Source organism: Rhinichthys klamathensis, unplaced genomic scaffold, assembly GCF_029890125.1.
Source record: "Rhinichthys klamathensis goyatoka isolate OS25496 unplaced genomic scaffold, OSU_Roscu_1.1 h1tg000261l_1, whole genome shotgun sequence".
Taxonomy (NCBI): domain Eukaryota; kingdom Metazoa; phylum Chordata; class Actinopteri; order Cypriniformes; family Leuciscidae; genus Rhinichthys; species Rhinichthys klamathensis.
Genome location: NW_026606782.1, coordinates 1,072,438 through 1,097,397, shown reverse-complemented (window position 1 = coordinate 1,097,397; position 24,960 = coordinate 1,072,438). Strand labels below are relative to the sequence as shown.

At 37.5% G+C, this 24,960-nt stretch overlaps 1 protein-coding gene across 1 annotated transcript in view; it reads right to left on the bottom strand.

Annotated features, from left to right (window-relative positions):
* Nucleotides 1-671: 671 nt before the first annotated feature.
* yes1 (YES proto-oncogene 1, Src family tyrosine kinase) overlaps nucleotides 672-24,960 on the bottom strand; it is a 33,802-nt gene continuing 9,513 nt past the window's right edge. The window contains exons 2-12 of the mRNA XM_056267567.1: nucleotides 18,515-18,802; nucleotides 15,643-15,742; nucleotides 14,188-14,286; nucleotides 12,831-12,934; nucleotides 12,579-12,728; nucleotides 10,193-10,348; nucleotides 8,823-9,002; nucleotides 8,241-8,317; nucleotides 7,302-7,455; nucleotides 6,129-6,260; nucleotides 672-2,941 (exon numbers count right to left, since the gene is read on the bottom strand). Coding sequence (XP_056123542.1) covers nucleotides 2,733-2,941; nucleotides 6,129-6,260; nucleotides 7,302-7,455; nucleotides 8,241-8,317; nucleotides 8,823-9,002; nucleotides 10,193-10,348; nucleotides 12,579-12,728; nucleotides 12,831-12,934; nucleotides 14,188-14,286; nucleotides 15,643-15,742; nucleotides 18,515-18,794 — 1,641 coding nt within the window. The 5' untranslated portion in view covers nucleotides 18,795-18,802 and the 3' untranslated portion in view covers nucleotides 672-2,732. The remainder of the gene's footprint in view (nucleotides 2,942-6,128; nucleotides 6,261-7,301; nucleotides 7,456-8,240; nucleotides 8,318-8,822; nucleotides 9,003-10,192; nucleotides 10,349-12,578; nucleotides 12,729-12,830; nucleotides 12,935-14,187; nucleotides 14,287-15,642; nucleotides 15,743-18,514; nucleotides 18,803-24,960) is intronic.

The window sequence follows — 24,960 nt, the reverse complement described above, 5'->3', positions numbered from 1 at the left end:
TCAAATCCTCATATTATACTGATTTGTGAAGGATCATTTGACACTGAAGACACTGACACTGGTGATGCTGAAAATTCAGCTTTGATCACAGGAATAAATTACACTTTACTATATATTCACACAGCAAACAGCTGATTTACACTGGAATAATATTTAATACTATAACTGATTTTTGTTGTATTTTTAATCAAATAAGCGCAGCCATGGTTAGCAGAAAAGATTTCTTTTAAAAGTATTTAAAATCGTACCGACCCCAAACTTTTGAACGCTAGTGTAGTTATAACACACACACACACACATATATATAAATATATCACAGTGTGATTGTAAATAGGCATTACTGAATAATCACTGCTTAAAATAATCATTTACTTTTAGTGCAAAACCATTTGCCTAGTTACTTGCATCAATAGGCCTATGTGTGTTCACTTTAAAATACTATAAACGTTTAATTCAATTATCAGGAATGTTTCTATGCAATCCTTCTAGTATTATGATGTAGGCTACTGCAAAAGTCATACATTCCCTTTTTTCCTCTCATGTAGCTTCCATATGTTTCCGTTCAGTCCCAGTTCAAATGTTATCCATCTAAAAATGTTCAACTGATAAAACAATTTCACAAATGTCTGAACAAAAACACAAATCATGATTTGCAAATAACCCACATACACTTAAAATCATTACGTAAAACTTTATTTTTTACTGTACAAATTCTTCAGATTAGTAATCGTAACCATTTTCACAACAATGTCATTAAAACTCTGCAGCGGAGACCATCACCTCATATCAGAGTACTTTCTCTTTTCTGACACAAAGAACAAAAATTGATAAAAGAGTTTTGCTCAAACTTGCCTGTAGCCCTTGTAAAACAGGAGGTGATGATGGGAAAGATGTTTAGGTGATGTCCAGGATAAAGACAGGACACAACAAAGTCCCTAGGACAAAGGGCTCACATACAGGAAGGACAAAAGCAAGGCCTCTCTCTCTACATATATGAAAAGCTACACGACAAAGGGGAGAAGAAATCAACAAATTAACCCTCAAAAAGATATCCGTCTGATTCATCTCAAGTGCATTCAATTCCTTGTCATGGGTGAAATGAACCCGTTACAGAAAATACATGACCAAACTCAAACATTAAGACTAAATCTGTAATAGTGGTGCAAAAACTGATGTCTATTTTACCCTCTCCATTAGACTTGTACCATTTTTATTTTTAGTGATTTCGTCAAACTTTGGTTGGTAAATGGTCTTAATCTGTAGTACCTGAATATTTCACAGTGATCGATGCTTAAACAGGAAATGCAACGACTCCACCAGCAGCAAACATGATACATCGCGGTGAACGAGTTAAAAAAGGCTTCATGCAATTCTGATTCCTGTTCAAGAAACTTGCAAAAGAGTCAAAAACAAACGGATCTGTTTCAAATAATTTTTCGAGCAAATTCACATTCGTATGTCAGAATGAAGAAACCATGGCTCTCTTGCAATATACTGAAATATTTGTGTCTGAAATAAACTGTGGAAGATCTATAAATCTCTCTGGTTCATTTATTGGAGTGTACATGAGAGAACAATGAATTTGTACCAAGAGTTTGGCACTACAAATGTGTTGGCACGAAAAACACAAACCTGGCAGTGTCGGAGCTGATGCGTGTAAAAAAGAAACTCAGGCATTGCTGTTGTGATATTAAGACTTGTCAGGTCTCAACAGCAGCGTGAGGAATGATGTTTGGACTGCTCAGGTCTGGTGTTTTGATAATAAAATGTTTCTCTCCTAAATTACTGTTGAATAATTCAAGACAAAAATAAGATTTATAATAATGACTTTTTGCTTGACAATTAGCAGCTGGCTGAAATGGCGATTGGTCATCAGAAATGTTTTTGTGCAGGCTTTTCAATATGAATCATCTCCCAGGATATGAATTCAAGCTCTCATAAAGACTGAAACTGAAATTAAGAAACCTACTTAAAAAAAAAAAAAAAAATCATGATTTGCTATAAAAGTGTTTTAGTGAAAAAATCTGCCCCTTTAATCAATCGTCCGCAAACTTAAGCTCTCATACATTCAGAACGGCTAATGCCCTCATGTCTCTCTCTCTTTTTGTCTTTCTCCAACTTCCTCAGTCCCGTCCCAGCAATTAGGTTCAACCAATTCAACCACAGTTATTGGTCACTTTTAATAAACTACTCAAACTACTAAAAAACTAAATAAAAGGGAAAAAGACAAAATGAACAACGCTAAAATAAGAAAGACTGATTTTACAATAGGATTTAGTGTTCAGGTGAAAAGAATACAGACAAATAGATAAAAAAAATAAAGAAAAAAACAGATTTTGTGCAACTGTGAACCAGCCATCAGCACGAAGCTCATCGCTTTTTTTTTTCACAACTCCCTCTGTCTGTAATGCAGGGTATCAGCCCAGCAGAGTTCTGGGAGCATGACGTGGTCCTGCTTCAAACCCCCTCATACACACGTCGCCCTCATCAACTCCACCACACACACATCCTCAGGCAAAGCACAGCCTGATGACAAAGGTCATGCTGTGAAAGATGCGTTTTATCTGCTAATAGAGTTTTTACACTTGATTCTTGAGTGGGAAAAGAAACAAATCTCTGTAAGGACAAGTGTGCAGGGGAGCTGTTGGGAGGAAGTGCCACAATGGGTTTGAGAACCGTCCTGGTGGCTTATTAGCACGTGGTGGTGAGTCTCTGGGTCCCGTAGAGGGTCTCTACAGGTTGTCTCCGGGCTGGTACTGTGGCTCAGTGGCTGTAAAGTAGTCCTCCAGGAAGGACTGGATGTACTCGAAGGTGGGCCGCTCATCTGGCTCTTTCTTCCAACAGAGCCGCATCATTTCGTGTAGCGACTCCGGGCAGCCTTGAGGACACGGCATCCTGTAGCCCCGCTCCACCTGCTCCAACACTTCTCGGTTCACCATGCCTGAAAAACAGTTGATACAGAGTCAGTTTGTCCAACCGCCCACTGTTCAGCATCCAGACTGCCTCAGACAGGATATGAGGGGTGTGTAATTACTGCAGACACTTCGCTTGGAACCCACGGAGGACAGGAGTGTTGAGGACAGAGGGGACAGACAGTCTGGTGCTACGTAAGAGGAAAGGATGTGTAAAGCAGTAGATTGCCTGTGTTCAAGAGCTCTCTCACGGGAAAGAGACTTTTCCTGGACCGCATATGTAGATTCTTAATCTTTATGTAGGCGAGAAACAATGATGACTCGCACAACAATAAGGCTTACGCATGCTAACTCAAATCAATACATCTTATATTAAGTGGAGAGTTAAAAAGCTGCTGGATTTCCTGAAACGCTTAAGACTATTAAGGTTGTCATATTACAGATTATAAACTTTCTCCATAACTTCAGTATTTGGAATCACTATTAAATCAAACTGATTAATTTAATCAAATTGAGTCAAACTACTTATTTCCCAAGGAAGGATTAAACATCAAAAACTACAAAAGACATTCCATTTCAAATGCCATATTTTACAAACTCTGTAGTGAAAAAGAAATAAGACGCAATGCAGCGTAAAAAAGAAAAGAAAAGAAAAAGTAATTAATACTTTTCAGCAAAGATGCATTAAATTGATCAAAAGTGACAGTGAAGACAATAATGTTACAAAAGATTTCCATTTCAAATAAATGCTGTTCTTTTGAACTTTCTATGCATCAAAGAATCCTGAAAAAAATGTATCATGGTTTTCACAAAAATATTAAGCAGCACAGTTTTCAACATTGATAATAATAAATGTTTCTTGTGCACCAAATCAGCATATTAGAAAGATTTCTGAAGGATCATGTGACACTGAAGACTGGAGTAATGATGCTGAATATTCAGCTTTGTCATCACTGGAATAAATTACATTTTAAACTTAAGAATTTTTTCTTTTAAACTCTGCCTGAAGGCCAGCCCAGCATCATCTCAGTCTTCTCTTCGCCGTTACAAATGAAAGTGCTGTTTAGAGTGCAGCGTTCAATGAAGCTGCCAGCTGAGCACCAGTGAGAGGCTTGTTTCTCAGAGACTGTGATATACTCCTCATCCCTCTCTCTCTCTCTCTCTCTCTCTCTCTCTGCACTGTTTGATGCTGTTTGCTTTCTTCTCTCAAAAACAGTAATATGTAGAATAGCCTTCCGAGAAATGTGCTTCTTTTCAGCCTTTTTTAAACCAAAATTCTGTACTGCAGTTTTCACACTTTCAAATTCAGCTGCACAACTGGCCTAATAATAAGAAATCAAAATAGTGCATTAGAATGGTTCCTTAAGAATTTCTATGAACTCACGTGTTTTTAGCAGACTGGAGTACTGACTGAAAGTGGAACTTTGCAAATCACATGTAAAATCAGATTTTGAAATATAGAAAATTGTTGCAACAGTAATTAAAAAATTGGGGCTTGGAAATATTAAAACGTTATTTTCTGTGATTAATCTTTGTTATTTAAACATTAAAAATAATTAAAGCAGCATGAGTTTTTACCCTACTAGTGTTATTTATAAATGATAAATAAAAGCAGTCTGATAAGTTGCAGTTAAGGCATGTCTGTCAATTATACCCTAACATTTAGAGGCTGTACTTATTCACTGTATCCTCAGAAATTGTATCAGTACTGGTATCACTGGCCATTAAAAAAATATTTAAAATATAAAATATTTAAAATACTGTATGTGGTTTCTATATTAATATGGAGATTCAATGCAAAAAAATATATTTATGATAAATTTGAATGTCAGGAGCGATTAAAATCGCAATAAATTACAGAAAACTGTGATTTAGGTTTTTCGGCATCGCTATGAATAATCATAAATAATAATAATATTAACGTTGTTTTTAATAATTAGAAAGCTGCATTGGTGAACAGAATAATCTCAAATTACTGGGGTTCAAAACTACAAACCTGTGGCAAACAGCCCAGATCTTTAACCACCATGCCAAACTTCTAGCTAACTTCCCCGCACTTGAACAAAGTTGTCGCTTTAATCCAGCCTTATCTGGCGCTCTGCATGGAAGCAGATGTCCATCAATAATGGGCCGACTCTAATAGTGTACGACTGAATGATTGATGAAAGCCTAACTGGGTTTGTGATGTGCAGCATCAGTGAGATGCTTTAGGTAAGCACTACAAATGACAGACTAGGCTGTGTGACAAGTGCAGAGAGGGAAGAGACAGATGGTGTTAAAAAAGAACTGGTGCCCAGTCAGTCTTTCATGCCCGCCTCAGCCAGATGGCTCCTTCAGAGTAGTAATAACACACCCAGCAGTGCCTCTCTCCTCCAGTAGGGGGCACAGTGGAATCTGCACCTCTCAGTTTGGAGTTCCACCAACCCTGCTTGAACACACCTGCCTGTACATTTTGTGTAAACCTGAAGACCATGATTAGCTGGTTCAGGTGTGTCTGGTGCTGTATGATACTAAAGGGATAGTTCACCCAAAAAAAGAAAAAGAAGAAAAAAAAAAGGAAACCTGTGAGGTTTCTGTCCCTCCATTGAGAGTCCTTATTTCATAAGGTCATAAAGGTGTCATAATCCAAGTGGTTTAAACCAAGTCTTGTGAAAATAAAATCCATTTATATGATTTTTTTTTTATTCACATGTAAACACATACATAGAGTACATCACATAAGGTAAACATGGAAGCTAGTTGATTCTTGAACAAACCTTATTGATTCTTGTGCATCAGGCAGGCACGTTTGAGCTTCCGTGTTTACCATATGTGATGTGCTTATGTATGTGCCGATTATTGTTTAGATGTGGAAAAAAGAGCCAAAATTAAATCTGTCCATCAAATAGATCATATCTCTTCACAAAACTTGGATTAAACTGCGCCATTAAAACCTTTTTGGATCTTCTAAATTTTGGTTACCTAGACTCTTAATGGTGGGACAGAAACCTCTCAGGTTTCATTAATAAAAAAATCATAATTTGTGTTTTGCAGATTAACAAAAAGGTTTGGAACGACATGAGTGGAAGTAAATGACAGAATTTTCCTTTTTGGGTGAACTATCCCTTAAAATATGCACACAAGTTTACCTCAAACCAAATTAAAGTGCAATAATGATACAATGAGTGAGTGGAAAAAATATATTTTTACTGCTGAATCATATGTAATATTTCTCACCTGGATATGGCACTCTGCCCTTGGTCACCAGCTCAGTCAGCAGGATCCCGAAGGACCAGACGTCAGATTTGATGGTGAATCGGCCGTACAGCGCTGCCTCTGGTGCAGTCCACTTAATGGGAAACTTGGCTCCTATAGGAACAATGACACAATCTCTAAATTACTGCAGTAGAGTCAATGGCTATTACTAAAAGCAAATGTCAGCATTTTAAAACATCCCTTTGACTTCTACACAACTCAATTCAATGGATAATAGGAAATTTAGTTGTTTTGCCATGTTATTGATAGTTAAAGTAGTGAAGGGAATATGAGAATGCCATACATCGATCACGAAGGATCACTAGTGAAACAGCTACAAAAACAAATGCATGTGTCATTTTCTCTACTGCCCAGAGGCCTTTGCGCTTTCAAGACTCCCTGCGAGGAAAAATCATCATCAATTTATGTAGGTAATGACAAGTCAACTTATTTTTCACAATCACAGTGCATTCTGGTAGATAATGGATTCAGATAGTAATTGAGGTCAGTAGCAGCATTGTTCCAGACTAAAGATTGTGAGTTACATATTTCATCACACATATTTTGTGGATGAAAAAACCCCCAGCTTGCTTTCATTTTCAAATCAAGCTTTGGGTTTATAATAATGTTTAAGGCCATTATGGGTTGAGTTACAGATGAACAAAATGTTTGGTTCATGTCACTTGTGCTTAACACACATACATATAAAAAAAGTAACTTATTCACATTAAACATGGAATTATACAATTAAATATATATATGCTGTGATTTCCATTCAGGCTCTGTAAATAGAATTTGCACAGGGGTATAATAATTATAATAATAGTGTTTAAATTATTTTTGATCCACTTTCTTCATCCACTATTCATTGACAACCCAGCAGAATATTATTATAGAAATATAATATAATTTTATAACATTATGCGCTGCTTACATTACACACTACTTCACCGGAAAAAGAGACCAGAAAGATTTCTACATTCATATAAAATTCCCTTAGTCGGATGGCAATACATGATTAGAATTTAAAGTACATAATAATCGTGATTATTTTAAATATATCCGCAATAAGATGAATCATGAACAGGAAATTATGTAATTATCGCTTCAGGCCAAATTATAGAAAGTGTTAATATTGCATTTCCATCCACATACCTTGTCTAGCAGTGTATTCATTGTCTTCAATCAGTCTAGCCAGGCCAAAGTCGGCAATCTTGCAGACCAGATTGTCTCCCACCAGGATGTTAGCAGCCCTCAGGTCTCTGTGGATGTAGTTCATCCTCTCGATGAAGGCCATACCATCTGCAATCTGGGCAAGACAACAGGAAATCAAGCCTCCAGAAACGCGTCTAAAAACCAACCTGTCGGATCCAGTCATGGAAATCCTATTTTAGGAGCGTAAGAATGCTGCATTTATGGGTTCAGATAAGGGGGCACACATGTTTGAAGTTTCGGTGCTTAAAAATCTACATTTTAAACCTATGTTCAGATGTGAAAACAGCAGCTCCAAATAGCTGCGTGTGGGTGAAATCTACAAACAGGTTGCTGAACGCAAGCTTAAAAGAAGAAAACAGAAAACAGGACGAAATATTCTTGAGGGAATTTAACAAACAACCTCAAACTGAAAAACTGTCCAAAATGTTTTCATAAGCATCGTCTCGCAAGCTGAGATGTGAGAGGGAGATTGAAGCCTCAGTCAAGCAATGAGGCAGTGATGGGAGCTCAAGGAGGCGAGAGAGTGAGTGAGCGCAGTAGGAGAGAGGAACGTGTGAGAGAAACAGCAAGCTTTTTTAAGCGAACAGAGCTGAATTGAGTGGACACATTAAAGTGAAGTGGCCCCACAGGAGTGGCGGTTAAGTGCTCCAGGCATTAGGCGGGAAATGAGGATCATAGTGGCTGGGAGAGACACACGGGCAAGCAGGATGTCATATCTGATATTAAATAAATATGACAGCCAGATGGAGGCTGAAACTGAAACCCTGCCGCTCTGGGAGGTTCACTGTGACATGCTTCGACTAACGATTGGGCAGCTGTGTGCTAATAGATGAGGAAGAGGCTGGTTAACAGTGGACCGGGGTTGGGTTTCTCTCTCACCTGGGCAGCCATGTCTACTAGCTGGGGCAGCTTGAGGTACTTGCCCTCACCCTCCTTCAAGAAGTCCAGCAAACTCCCTGAAAGAGAGAGACAAAGAGTAAAGCTTTTTTTTTTTCTTCAAAATTTGTACATTTTGAAAACAGGATATGAACCATATTATAATTGATAGAATATGAAATCATTTAAATATGTTTATATAATCATATTTCTACATAATATATTTTAAATGTAACATTTATTACATGTATTATATCAATATTTGTGTATTGTAAAAATAAATTTATTGTTCTTATATTTTTACGTTGCAACCATCTCAACACCAAATTATAAAACGGGTCTTATATTATTTGTATAATTTTAAAAAGTAATATAATGAAACATTATTAGAAAAAAAATGTATATTAACAAATGTATATATATATAATTTGAATAATGATGCAACGCAAAATAAGATATGGTTGTAACGTAAAAAATATAACAACAATAAAACTAGTTAAAAAATATAATTCATTAAATGGTTAATGAATATAGGTCAAGATGCTTCAAAATAAACAGGAAGTGAAGAAAAAGAATGCAAGCTACCTTTGGCCATGTACTCAGTGACGATGTAAATGGGCTCCTCGGACACAACGGCATACAGGGGCACCAGCTTGTCATGCCGAAGCTTCTTCATGATCTGGGCTTCCTGCAGGAAAGCTTCAGGAGACATGGTGCCCGGCTTCAGAGTCTTTATAGCTACTTTAGTCGTGCCATTCCAAGTACCTAAAAAAAAAAAGAATGAACAAAATGAGAGAGCAAAAGAAAGCAAATCAAAACAAAATTACACACAAAACATCGTTTTTGTAGAGCAACAACCCTGTGTAATCCAGTTATTAATCCAGAAGTGGAACTGAAGTGTTAATTCTTTGATTTTACAATAAAATGTAGATACAAAATATAACAAAAACCCTAAATAAAGCCGAAAGGATCAGAAAGGATCTGAGAAATCAGTGGAGAAAAGTATGAAAACCTCATTAGTAGTAAGAAATGTGGGAACACTGAAATATTTTAATACCAAAAGCAAGATTTATACACAAGAAGTCCATGGAATTCCTTAAAAGGGTCATTGGGTGCCCATTTTCCACAAGTTTGTAGGATTCTTTAGGGTCTTCATGTAAAGTTTGTAACATACTTTGGTTAAAATTTGGTTAAAATGTGTAAAACACCCTTTTACCTCCTCAAAAACAGCTCTGTTCACAGTGAAACGTTTTGGTGCATGTCTCTTTAAATAATAATGAGCAACTGCTCACCCCACCCCTCTCTTCCATGGGGCGTGTTGACACAAGACAAGTAAAGTGTAGCCTTGGCAGACAGTATACATATATGACATCAATCCAAACGGCTTGATTGAGTTTTGAGGATTGGAAAAAAAAGAAGAAAAAAAAAGGAGTGAATGGATTTTTTTTCATTGTATGGTGGTTGTGTCCACACACTGCAAAGACACATTTATATGCAAACACCATATAAAAGTGAATTTTGCATCTGATGACCCCTTTAAGAAATCTTCCAAACCGGGTGAAGTATCTACATTTGCCAGGACAAACCATTGAGCAAACCGCTTAAACGGCAATGACACAGATTGCCAGCTCGTGACAAAACAGTAATGTGGAGCCTATTATGCATGTTGAAACAAACATACTCAGACAATAAGTGGAATTTCTGACATAGTTTTCTATGATGTGGCATGTTGCAGCTTGCAGCGAAGCTAGCTTTAAGAGCTGTGACGAAAGACACGTGTTCTTAATAATCCACTTTCACACCTCCCTCTAGTACATAAACACTAAAGTGCTGTGGTGCATTTATAAAACAACAGACGTATATGGCATTCACAGTAGAGGAGAGTGGGGTGAAGTGTGCCAGGTGCTTTGGGGAATGAGTTTGAGTTCTCTGCATTGTATGTGCATTTGTCTTACCCATCCAGACCTCTCCGAAGCAGCCCTGACCCAGCTTGAGCTCCAGACGCAGTGAGTCTCGTGGGATTTCCCATGCGTCTTTTGCCAGTCCCTGAGTCTGGGGCTTCACCGTCGGACACACTGTGGTCAGTCGGTAGCACAACCCATCTGCATGCTCTACACACACACACATAAGAGTGATGTCAGAGAGAACACAACGGTCATAATTCATAAATTCCTTGAACTAGAATCACACCTGTGAGTGTGACGCCCATATCCAGACAATAGACACTCCCTAATAAAAACAACTGGGATTTCAATACAGTTTAGATCAGTACATTATGACCCGTGATAAAAACTAACTCAAACATCATTTAAAAACAAATAACATAGTGAGTGAGAGAAGTGCTGAGCAAAATGAATAGATGCAGTGAATTAAACAAGGTGTGATATTCTTCAAATTTCAAACAATAGGGGACCATTAAGAATAAGACTACAAAATGACCTAGGTGAGGGCAAAAGACATTAATCATTTATCCAGCCATAAAGCCAATTAATCACTGTCTTTCAACAAAATGATTCAAATCTTTACAAAGCGAGTCTCATAGAGAGAGCCAGACAAGGACTAATGGCCTTTCATTAAGCCTTGGCATTCTTCAGATAAGATGAATCTGAACAGCAAATTTGTTTCTTTCACATGTCCTCAGTTCTGTGACAGGTTGTATGAAACGCCTGACAGAAAACAATTAAATCCACTACTCAGTGGGAGTTTAAACATTAAACAGACAATATGGCGAGTTGGTCCTTCCTAACAGCATCCCCTCTTCTGGCAAGATTTTCTATTACATTTTGGAACTTTGCTATGGGACTTACTTTTATTTAGAGTTATGATTTACACTACTGTTCAAAAGTTTGGGGGCAGTAAGATTACTCCTAAATAACTGTATACTTTTATTCAGCAAGGATGCATTAAATTGATCAAAAGTGACAGTAAAGACATGTCACAAAATACTTTTTATATCAAATAAATGCTGTTCTTTTGAACATTTTATCAATCAAAAGAATCCTGAAAAAATGTATCTCAGTTTCCACAGAAATATTAAGCAATACGAATTTAACTGAACAAATTGTGTTCAATCAAAAGTATATCTTTAAAACAAGCTAAACAGCGCTGGGCTTGTGGAGGCTTGTTCCAGACCAAACACAGTAGACCATTTCTAAATGGACCCCTTCTTTATACATGGTGCATTGTTAGGCTGGAAAAGAATAGGTACACCCTGCTCTACTGTAAATGTTTGTTTAAGGAGATTGTATGGCTGTATGATTGATTTTATGGACCTGCTAGCAATAAGTGAAGCTGAAAAGCCAAACCCTTAGATTAGAAGAGTGACCACATACTTTTTGTTATGTAGTTTATATCAAGTAATCCTGCTTTGAGAGCTTAACCACAGAGGTAAACATAACACTGGTTGATGGCTTGACAAAACCACAATTAGGAGAATCTGATGGTTTTGCTTTGTGGGGACTGACGTCAGCTACAACAACAGAGCTGTGGCAGGATACTAACGTAACATCTCATAAGATCAAAGTGTCGATTTCAAAAACCCTCTCAGAGGTTCTCCTGTGAAAACTAAGCCAAGATTAACTGACAGTCTGGGTGAACGGGGACACATTTCTCACAGCAGACGTCAGGCACCTGTTAGCGCTATTCACACTGAGACCCCTAAGCTTCAAACCAACACCCTGCCATCTCCACATGCCTGGTATTCTGGGCTTCTGTACTCCACACAAAGTTTCTGGCCATGTCAAGTTTTGCTCAAAACCTTTAAGGTCCATTTGTACCGGAAGAAGATACAATAAACAATATGGTTTTCCTACAATACGGTTCAAAAGTTTGGGATCAGTAAGATTTCTTTTAAAGAAATGTATTATTTTATTCAACAAGGAGGATGCATTAAATTGAAAAAAAAAAAAGTGATAGTATATTTCAAATAAATGCTGTTCTTTTGAACTTTCTAGTAATCCAAGAATCCCCCAAAAATGTATCATGGTTTCCACAAAAATATTAAGCAGCTCAACTTTCATCATTGATAATAATAATACATTTTTCTTGAGCACAAAAATCAGCATATTAGAATGATTTCTGAAGGATCATGTGACACTGAAGGCAGGAGTAATAATGATGAAAATACAGCTTTGCTCTAGGATTACATTACATTTTTAAAATATATTAAATTATTTTTACATTTTAAATGGCTGCTTTTACAAATAATTGCAGCCTTGGTGAGCATAAGAGGCTTCTTTCAAAAACATAAAAAAATATTACCAACTTAAACTTTTGAATGGTAGTGTATACATCATATAACTTCAGTAGGACTCAAAACTTGACTCAAGTGAATGTGCTAACCTGTGTAATGCTTCACCAGTTTCTGTAGAGTGTCAAACTGAGCTCTTGTGGTGATGTAATAGCCTCCACTGTCAAGCTTTCGGATTTTGTAGTGTTTCACGTTGTCTCCCTTCATCTCATCCCAGTCCCGTATTGAAAGAGAGTAAGCCCCTGCCACGATGAGAGGACGCAACAGATTAAAATATTTCTGATTTGGTTTGGTTTTGAGTACCAGTGCTGTACATGTCTTAAGATAGATAGCAATTCACTTACCTTTAGTGGTCTCACTTTCTCGGACCAAAAATGTGCCCCGCTGGTTTCCAGGAACCAGTAGCAGTCGCTCAGCATCTTTACGACCCATTTTTCCAAAGTACCATCTGTGAGATGGAAATAAATGAAAATAAATCACTTGCCCAGCCATGTTAATGTGGAGTTTGGAATGCTCTGGAACATATAAAAGGCAGTCTGATGAAAACTAAACTTAAGACTTAAGTTAATTAAATTGGTCTGAATCTGTCCTGAATGAATTTGTCAGTGTCAAGGTAACTGGGAAAATAAGACAAAAAAACAACAACTTTACAACGACTAAAAAGAAATTGAGGCCAGTAAGATGTTTTAATGTTTTTGAAAGACTGCATTTATTTGAATGGAAAAAAAAAAACATAAAAAATGTATATTATGAAATATTATTACAGATTAAAGAAACAGTTTTCTATTTTAATCCATTTCAAAATGTAATTTATTCTTGTGAAGGCAAAACTGAATGTTGACAATAGTTGTACTGCTTAATCTTTTGTGACAATAGTCATTAGTGTCACTTTTGATCAATTTAATGCATCCTTGATGAATAAAATTTTATTTCTAAAAAAATATAGATAAATTACTGACCCCAAAAGTGAAAGTTCAAAGTAGTCATCTAGATAACTGTTGATTTATATCTTGATGATTTGTTATAAAGCAGTAAAAAAAAAAATCATCAGGGCATAATTCAACACTACTTTTTTTAATGAACAATGCAGACTGCTATTTGATCATGTTCACTGATTTGAATTTATATGAACCAATAAACGTATTATAATATACAATAAAGCCACAAAGACCTCTGTGAAGATTTCTACAAACAAATCACTGAATCACAATTGATCTCACTGAAATAGATGGTTTGAACCAATTTTTAGAAATGAACTTAAATCAGAGAATTTTTTTTAAATATATATATATATTTTAAATCTTTAATGAATGAACGAACATGATCATGATTAAATATTGTCTAAATTTAAAGGACATTTTAAAGTCAAAAACTGACTTTAAACAAAAACTAAAATAATACATTAAAACATTTGCAAAGTGAAAAATGGCAAAGAATGAAATCAAAGCTTGTACAGAGAAGCACAACAGAAACCCCCCAAGTGAAATAATATGGGTGAAGAAGGGAGTAACACTGAAAGAGAGACAGACGTAAAGTTTGTAACTCAAAAAGAGCGTCTTTTGTCTTGCAGTCATGTGTTTTTTGGTGTGTTTGTCAGCACCAGGGCTCTGGGCGTACGTGTGACCGGCCATCATGCTCTCTTAATTACGGCATGAAGGGATGAGATGATTGGATAAGCACAGGAGGAGAGAAGTTACTTACTCTTCCGCTTGGATGGAGTCTGCAGGGGCCACGTAATTACTGGGAATGTAGCCCTTCTGCCCCGTGTTGATGGAGCGAGCCTCCCACCAGTCTCCCTCTCTATGGGCCAAAGCAAAAGACACAACCGAGTTATCATGCTCATGTCCTTCACCACAAACAGACCAGCATCAACAGTAAAAATGCAGGGAAGTGAAGGAATTTGAAGCGTATGATTAAAAATGTCAGGGTCGTTACAGAAGGAAAACAATTGAGCAGTGAGCATTTATTGAATGCTAAACCTGGCTAGTGGTTGAACAGATGGCCCATTATGGAAATACATTAACCCAGACAGATTTTGCCCTGGACGAACTTGGAATACAATGATGGATTATAAAAGAAAATAAATAAATAAATACACAAGACACATATCCATGCTTGTATGACTATCTTTGACATTGATATAATGCAATCCCAAGCCCCTTACCTTTACCATCACAACTAAATGGCTAACCCCAACTTTAACCCTAATATCAAATGTTAACCCTTACACAGCCCTTTAAAGGGGTGTCAGAAGTGAGGACCTGCCAAAAGGTCCTCACTTTACTAATTTTGCCCTCACTCCAATGGGCTAAAGCTCTAACTGGTCACAAAGATAGCTATACGAGTATACAAACCAAATTAATTTGGTGGTTGCAAATTTCAGCGAATTTTCAAAGTTGGAAACTTCCCATGGTAATTAATGGGAGTAAACTGGAATTTTTTTTTAATTGCAGGTTAGCCTATAACAGGGAAATTAAATGTAGTGTTAAAAAAAGCATCTTGCAGCATTATCTTGGTTAAAACAACCAGATTGCATGCAAATTCAGTTTTTAGTTTCTACCCTGCACGTTCCTCAATCACATGCACACAGCACACTACTAACTGCAGGGCACCCCTGAATCAGCTTTAATTTTATGGGGAATACGTTTATTTTATTCAACATTCATGCTTTTTTGTTGTTCAATGAAAGAATCAATGAAAGTTCAACTCACAAATAAATCAGTCATTTTTTAAATTTGTATTAGATTGCATGCATGTCTGCTTATGACCAAACAAAAAGTTTACATTTATGTTTGTATAAATTACCCCAAATTTCCAATTAATTCCCGTTAAGTTTCCAACTTGGAATATTTCCAAACTTCCCCAGCTTAACTTCCCATGGAAATTTTCTGGAAATGTTCTGCCCCTTTGCAACCCTAGTTGGTGTGCATTATGTATGTATCCATCTATATATATATATATATATATATATATATATATATATATATATATATATATATATATATATATATATATATATATATATATATATATATATATATACACACACACATACACACACTTATTCATTTACTTCATCTTTACTGCAGCATGACATGCTCAAGCCATGTCACCCCAGAGTGGACGTGAGCGTATGAGCAGAGGAAAGGAACTCACGTGTTGTTTATGATCTGAAATCTATCGCCTTTCTTGAAGGAGAGGTCATCTGATGTCCTGGCTTCATAATCATATAAGGCCACAAAGAAAGTTACGCCGCCTGCAAGAAAAATCAATGTAGGTTGAATGTTTAAAGGTTGTGTAAAGATGCAAATCACAGGCTAAGACAATACAATAATAGTACGCTAATGGCTAGTTAGCTGCCAAGTAACTAAATTTTTTACATTTGAAATTACAGCATCAGATGCTATTTCAGCCACATAATAGAGTTTAGTTAAGCATTTATAGGCACGTTAAATGAGGTGTTTATTGATTTTTGTTCCCGGCTTGGTCATCTCTACAGACAGTTATCATTAGCCGGCTCGGCTCTTTGTCTTGGTTACATAAACAATGGGATTTTCACAAGCATGGTTTATGGATGGCACAGTTGGACGCAAAGAAGAAATACGGCAGAGCTAAGATGGTTTTAAGTGTGAGGGAGGACAAAAGGAATGGGCTGGATTAAACCTAAAAAGGCCTCCGAGAACAGATTATCCATTAGTGAAGAACAGAGGGCCGACCAGCTGATTACATCTGCTATGCCACACACACACAATTTTTCTGTTTGGCTAATAAATTAGATCAGGTTTGAACCTACAGACAAAGTTTCGATGATGAGTACCGGTAATTAGGGTTGTCACAAAAGCAAAATTGCAGTAGTTGATACCGCTCCCAGCAATATTTCTTTAATTCAACTGCGATACACAGCAAAAACTATCAAAATAATAATATATGAATTAATGTGTTAATTGTAATTGCAAATATAACATATAAATGTTAATCATTTAAAAAGTGTAATAGAAAATATACATAATATAATTTGTCATCATTATTAATACAAACAAATATGCATTGTAATTGTAAAAATCAGTTAATGCAAAGCTAGCTGTGGATTATCCCATTTATACCATGGTCATTTGCTAGCACCGACAAGTTAAGGTTGTTATTGATATTTGACAGGAAGGATAAAAAACTATTTTTCTTTTACGTCAGTTATGGCTTGTTAGATCTAGCATTCTGCCCACTTTGAATCAGTATATATCAGTATACTGATTTATGTATGCATATATGCATGTTTATGTATATATATATATATATATATATATATATATTCCCAGCTCATAGCATCATGTAATCTTCAAGTATTTTTCAGGTAAGCAAACATTATTAATTAATTTTTCAAATAATTATTGGAGTAAACAGCCAGTAATGGGCTAAACAACAAAGAAATAATCAGTACAAGCACTTTTTCATTTATTTTGTCAATCTTGTAGATTGCTAATTAACAATATACTAGATAAGATTAGAGAGCTATAATAAAATGTTAATTAAAAAATATTTGGTTGGATGTAAACATCAAAGACTAATGAAAAGATCAGATATTTTGACACAAATTTTATGTTTATATTAATATACTGCAGGATAGGCATCTTGAACAAGTAGTGAACATCCACATGCTGGTTAACCTGGTTGATTGCAAGGTTTGAGGCACTCAGCACAGAATACTTGGTACCACCGGTATTGTAGAAAGACTGGTTACATTTATTTTAGTATTGACATCTAACATCCCTAAATTATAACAACAATATGTGAACACTTCAAAGATGCCAGAAATAATATATTTTATGTGGGTGAGCTGGGTACACTGTCTTCTGCCCGCCCACTGACACTGACAAGATCTTAAAAATTCTCCAGATTTTCCCTGGAAACGATTTCCATCAGAGCACACTGGATTTAGCAGTTAAGCAAAAACTATCAGATCAAATGCTGCCTGTAAAAGCAGATCCATGAACAGCGCTTTCCTTGTGACAAGACATGATGTGATAATTACACTATTTATAGCCCGACTGAATAAAAACTGTGCCGTTTACAGAGAACACACAAAGATCTAATTCTTTCAGTTTTCTGCTGTAGACACATATCGCATTTATACCCAGCCTCTTAGAGTCAGGGAGAGCAAAACTTGGTATCAAGAGATCTCTTCACGGCACTGCCTTAAGCATAACAAAGAAATGATCACTGAACAAAGAGGAATAAATCACATTAGTTCCCCTCTCCTTTTTATTTAGGCCTACTACAAATGCAGTTTGTAATTCTAATTTAATGAAACACACTGGATATATTGTTTTAGTGGTCTCATTTACATAACATCTGGCTTCCATGAACTCTGATTTCATAAAAGTGCTTAATACAAACAAATCACCAAACACAACCTTTATCCTCATGGTGACCCTGAGCTTTTGAATGAGCTATGGCGCTATAGATGCCATATTTAATGTGAGAAATTAATGAAATAAGTCTGTGAGGGATATATAAATGTTGAAATTGTTCAAATCAGTCACACCTTAGTGGGACCAATAAAATAATATATTTTTCATTCAGGTTATATAAACATTATATATATATATATATATTTTTTTTTAAATTAATTTCAAATATGCAATTATTTAAAGCAGTTCAAATGCTTCTCATTTGTGCACATAATTATATTAATGCAGACTGTTATTGCCTATTTATCTTTAATTTTTTTTACATTTTGATCTTCAGTTAGCATACACAAAGACTATTTCATGTCAGTTTCTGCCTTATAAATTTCCAATTTGTTCCTTATTTTGATGTAGGATAAATCATTTTAATCCTTTAATCCGTTACATTTAAGATCAAATTCAATCGTTTGTTCGTTTTATAAATGAGACCCCTGGGATGAAACCCGTGATCCATGAGCCCAGACCTGGTATCAGACATCGGATATGGTTTCTTAGGAATTCTTGTTTCCTTAGACAGAGCTACTTCACAGAGGTTCAGGCAGAGCTCTTATCGCTCATCCACTCACCTGTGACGGCACCAGGGAAGGGGCTGCTCACAGCAACAGTGGAGAAGGAAGAGGAGGCTCCACCGAAGGGTGTGATGACAGAGGAGGAGCCACCGAATGGGGTGAGCCCAGTTGTGCGGCTGTTGTAGTTGTTGGTGGGGCCCTTCAGGGCAGGTGACTGGCCCATCTGGGTGGGGTCTGGTCCATAGAGACCCATGTGTGACCCAGGGGTGGGATTGGTGGGATCTGGTCGGTACTTCTGTGTAGGACCCTTGTCCTCTTTACTCTTGACACAGCCCATAGTCAAGCCTGTGGAAAGAGGAGTTCATGTTTACCAGCTCTCATGGCATTTTTCCAAAGGTATGCAATCTTGACCTATCATAGCAATTGCAACCATTTATGGCACATTGGAAATCTGCACACACATACACACACACAAATACACTAGCATTCAAAGGTTTGGGGTCGGTACTCGATAAGATTTTTCAATGTTTTTGAAAGAAGTCTCTTTTGTTCACCAAGGCTGCAATTATTTGATCACAAATAATTGAACATCGTAAAAACAGTAATATTGCCATTACAATATAAAATAATAATTTTCTATTTTAATATTTTTAAAATGCAACGTATTCCTGTGATGGCAAAGCTGAACTTGCAGCATCATTACTCCAGTCTTCAGTGTCACATGATCCTTCAGAAATGATTCTAATATGCTGATCTGGTGCTTAAGAAATGTTTTTTTAAAATAACCAATTTTTGTGGAAACAGTTATACTTTTTTTTCAGGATTCTGTGATAAATAGAAAGTTCAAAAGAATAGCATTTATTTGAAATCATTTTTTTTTTAACATTACAAATGTCTTCAATGACACTTTGGAACAATTTTGTTGCTAAACAAAAGTATACATTTCTTTAAAAACATATATCTTACTGATTCCAAACTTTTAAACAAATGTGTACATTTATAACACCATTGTTATATTACCTTGACATTAAATTGCTAAAAAACTAGATGTGATGGTGTTTCTAATACAACGGTCGAGGCAGTGACCGTAAGTTGGACAACTTTCTCCGACTGCTGCTGTAATGAATCTTTTTTTTTTTACCTAGAACATTTTTCAAAATATCTTCATACAGGTTTGGAAAGACGAGTAAATTATGTCCGAATTTAAGTATCCTTTTATGTTTTACCCATAACATAAGTATGAGCAGAAACACCAAAGCTAATTTTAAAGGTGCTATATGTAACTTTTCTTCTAAAATGAATCCTTTTTATATTGCCTGTGTGTGAAGGGGTTGTAATCACACATTACAATGATCCACTTGTCGGGTTTTGCTATTACCTCTGAAGGCCAGTATTCCTATTTCTATGTGGAGTCTCCGGGTCGGATTTTCTGCGAAATCCATTGGATATTTGACGTGCATGCGCGCTCCCGATCCTCTCTCCTTTTTATATAGTCTATGCGACGGCACTGCAGCTGACGGCATGGAGTCTGATAACACCAAAAAACGACCTGCCTCCAGCTAGGGCTGTCGCGATAACCGCAATATTGCGGTACCGCGCTACTGACAGGCCAACCGCAGAGGAATGCAAGTAACCGCAGCAACCGCCAAACCACGTTTTCTTTTTTCATAAGGCCACCCTTCGTAGTTCATACCATGTGTATTGAATGTTAAATAAGTTAATAATGATAACAAGACTGTTTATCATGGTGATTTGTACAGAGGCTTCGTGGATTTGGACTTAAGCCTAAACAGACAGTGAATGAGATCGCCTGAGCGCGTGCGATTACCTGCCTCTGTCTTTGAAGTCAAGTCATGTATTTTCGTGAAAAGGTTGCCGTTTCCAAGGAAAGCGGAATATTTGTCGTATCATCCTTTTAACGTGTAAGGGGAGGCTATTTACCATGAATGGCGTCAGCGCTGGTCAGCATTACACAGCACGAGGAAGCCGTGGGGGAAAGCAGCGAGTCACGCATTGGTCTCTATTAAGTGAAGCATTGCTTCAGCTTTGCCCAAAAGTGAAGCATTGCTGGCCAGCTGAGCCTTGAAAAGTGGAGCTCAAATTTAAAAAAAATAATTAACGCCTTGTTTCATTACATCTATCATTTAAGGAATCAGCTTTTTTGAACGTTTTCGTTGAATGAACGGTTTAATGACTCACTCAAAGACAGTCCGTTGGCATAACAATGTAACTGCGCGCTGAGTGACAGTCTTTCAATGCGCAGAGACGCTGTTTAGTTTCGGTTACATTGGTTACATTGTTTTTGTGTATGCTGACCACGTCATAACACGTATTTATAGCAACAAATAAATATAAATAAATAAATGGCGGTAATACCGCATATCGCGCTATTGAGCCACTCAAAATTACCGCAAGGGAAATTCCTTCACCGCGACAGCCCTACCTCCAGCACAACACAAACTCCACAAAAATATAAAAAACAAAACAAAAATGTACCTGCTGAAGCTCGTCAGGCCAAATGTGAATCGGATCGACTAAGACGAAAACACGGATCAACATCGGCAGAGCGTTTGAATTATGGAGAGACCTCCGCTATTTTTATTGTGATAAATTACAAGTTTTCAGATATGCTGAAATAAATAATGGTAAACTGTAATGAAATAGCAAGGTAAACTACAACATATATGAGACATGAAATGAATACAAAAGACTGTTCCAGGATAACAAAAAGTAGGTGCTTTAGGATGTAACTTTTATTTTATGTACTAGATCTACTGTCTAACGTCACTTATCCCACTACTATCATATTGTTTATAATACACATTTCCAGACACGTTCAGTACAGTAATGTTACTTCCTACGATCTTACTGTTACACTGAAATTGTTCAGTCTAGTTCACTAACCGTTTTCGTTATCATATTATACATTCATCTATGTTGACATTGCTGTCTGATTGTGAAAGATACATGAATGGTTAGTGAAATGCTTTATGCTAGATAACACCACGTCGGCTAAATGCAGTCAATGTAACGTTATCATGGTACAAGCATGGAGCATTAGTTCAACGTCAAGCTGATAAAAGTAGCCTATTATTGTAACGTTGCAGTGGGAGTTTACTTGAGTTTCCAGCATGTTGTGTGATGCTTTCTCCGGTGTGTTGAAAGTCTCAGTGTGGCCGTGTACCATGAGTGCTCGCTCTTGTGTTCGAGCACGCGCAAGAGCACGAGCGCTCTTGTAAAAATTGGTTGCAATCTGAAACATCACCGATAGAGGCTGCTAAAAAATACGAGCATCTGCTTCCTGTTACTTGCCAAATCAAAACTGCTTTCAACAGACTTGCCGTCATTCCACAGCAATGCACATGTCAGAGTTAATCACACGAGCGTCTTTTGAGCAGAGCTGGGTCACCGATCCATGTCCCACAACCCACACAAACGTGTCAGGTCGTGTTGACTGCTCTGTGTGGTCAATGTGATAGGAGGGCTTTACCCTCAGAGGCAGAGGCAGAGGCAGAGGCAGAGGCAGAGGCAGAGAGAGAGAGAGAGAGAGAGAGAGAGAGAGAGAGAGAGAGAGAGAGAGAGAGAGAGAGAGAGAGAGAGAGAGAGAGAGAGAGAGAGAGAGAGAGAGAGAGAGAGAGAGAGAGAGAGAGAGAGAGAGAGAGAGAGAGAGAGAGAGAGAGAGAGAGAGAGAGAGAGAGAGAGAGAGAGAGAGAGAGAGAGAGAGAGAGAGGACAGTATAATCTCCAGACGTCCCGTCCCTGCTTGTGTTTCTGCCAGGCCTCTTTGTCTGGGATGCACTCGGCACGGAGCAGGCACACATGTGCTGGGGAATGAGGAATGCGAGCGGGGCCTTAAAGGAACAGGTGGCCTTGAGAGGAAGGTTACAAGACACAACAGTGCCACCACACATGGAACACAGATATAGACAGACAACAAGATATAGAGTGCAGCAGTCGTGTTACGGAAGTAAAAATCCCATTCATTTGATTTTGAACAATAACTTGTAAACCTTTAAAGACAGACCTACAGTGAGATACAACTTTGAAGGTATATGCTTTTGAAGCTATCTGCCCATTTTGTTTTAACTCATTTAAAAAAAAAAAAAAAAAAACGTGGAATTCCTGATGTAAAACTATATCGCACAAAGAGATGTAGCCACTGCCATGAAGCGATTTATTACGTATTTTGATGGTGCTGAATTCAGATATGACATTTAAAGTGCCCCTATTATGGTTTTTCGAATATTCCCTTTCCTGCAGTGTTTAATATAGCTGTTTGTGAATGCAAACGTTCTGCAAAGTTGTAAAGTCAAAAGTGCACGATAAATAAAAGATAAATATTGTCTCCCAAAAGAAAGAATCGACTCTGAACCGGTGCCTATACCAGTCACTTGTAATTCGAATCTCCCTGTGTGACGTTTCTACGTCACTGGAAAATACATCTGCAGAATGCCTGCCTACTTTGTACATTGTCCGCCCACAGACAAGCTTGACCAGCCCTCAAACGTCATTTTACTGACGACTGCATCTCAAATCTTGGAGTTCAATGCAGGATTCGCAAAACGCTTGCTCTTGAAAGACGGGTCAGTACCCAGTTAATTTGGACCAGCTTGCTCCCCAGAATCAGAACCTGTAAGTATGAATCATTTAGCCTGGGAAAACCTAGACAACTTCTGGCAAATTTAGATTTGCTCTGAAAGTTAGTCTGGCAAAGAGCTCATTCAAGCTCATTTCCAATCCGCCGAAATCGAGGCACCAATCAGAAACGTTGGGGCGGGCTTTACACGATGACGACAGCACTGGGATTTTGAAGCAGATTTTGTAGCCTACATTACAAAGATGGATGCCGCCGTCGAACATCACTTGTTCGAATCAGCTATCGCGTCTGTTTTAAGCGATTTGAACGTTTCCTTTTTGTTAAAAACCGAGCAAAGAACAACACTCGGAGATGTTTCTGCCGCTCTGCATACGTCATCTCCTTCATCGCTCTAGGTCTATCCGCAACGTCCGTTGGTGACGCCCCTCTGGAAATGATTTGTCTATGACGCTTTGCCAGACCATAACTCAGTTACAACTGAGAATGGTCTGGTTTTAACCAGGCTATGAATCATTATTAATGTATACATTTTCTACCTGGTGTTCAAAATACAGTTATGTGTTTTATATTGTGTAAGTTTCCGGCTAACTCACATTATTAAGGTCTTACTGAAATGGTTTTAGGAAGCCTCCTGAGCTGAAGTTCAGTTATAGTAATGGTCGTCTAGCTTCCGACAAGTACTGTACGCGGTAGACCAATCACAACAGACTGGACTGTCTGGCCAATCAGGGCAGAGTAGGCTCGAGGAAAGGAGGGATTTAGAGAGACTGATTCATCTGACGAGTCGTTTGAGGATCATTGAAAAATGGAAAATAAAACAGTTTTTTGACCTTTGATGCATATAAACCTGCTGTAGGAGACCTCCAAAACAAAATTAGCAGCCTTTAAAATAGCATAACATGGGTACTTTAAACAACTGATTGGCTACTTTTTCCAAGATATTTAAGTTTTTACATTTTTCGTCTATGTGTATTTTACAGATTGTACCTGTAAACAGATTGTACCGGTTTAAATTGCAATCCCTTCTCTTTATTACTCTTACTTGATTGCTTTAAATCAAAGTTTGTAATGCTTATTTACCTCATAGCTGGCAGGTTTGGTTATAACTCACAAATTAAGACTTTTTAAAAATCCCTATGGGAAAAAAGAATGGGAAAAATCCTTCTGCAGAAAAGGCCATTGGAAATGTGGGAGGCACTCTATAGAGGGAAGTGTTTCAAGTTTTGAAAAGAGAAAAATTCAAGCAAAACGATGTGATAAAGAGTGGTTGAGCATGAGTGGTCAGCTTGAAGTGGGCTGAACATGTCCTGACACGTGAACTGTATCTGCTCCTCTTGACCTGTGAGGAAACTGCTAGAAAGGCGTCACCTCCTCAGGACAGGATAAGCCAATGATGAGTGCTTGTAAACATGCCAGAATGGGCTTTAATTAATCCCAGCTCTAAGAAGCGGCAGACACGAAGCAACTGAAGAAAGATCTGACCTCTGATGGAGTCATATAAAGCTCAGCACTACATCATCTGCTTCTAATACCCATAATGCAATTTCAAAGGCCTGAGGGGACCGCAGCATCCTTGTGGATGTTCATATCCAATGGAGAGAAAATGTATACATACCCCTAATATAGGAGTGGGCAATATGACCAATATCTTGTATCGAGATATGTAATTTCGATAACAATATATATCCCAATTAGGGATGTGCACGAGTACTCGGATGTAACAGCGATGATCAATCATGAAAATGATGATTGCCGTGATTTCCTGATTATTATTGCTGCATTTTGGGTGGTACCTGAAGTCTGACTGGTTAGCGTTAGGTAGTGATGTATGTCTCGAGACCGGTCTTGCAACGTAAAAGTGGTCTCGGTCTTGTCACGGCCTTGACGGTCTTTGGTCTCGGTCTTGT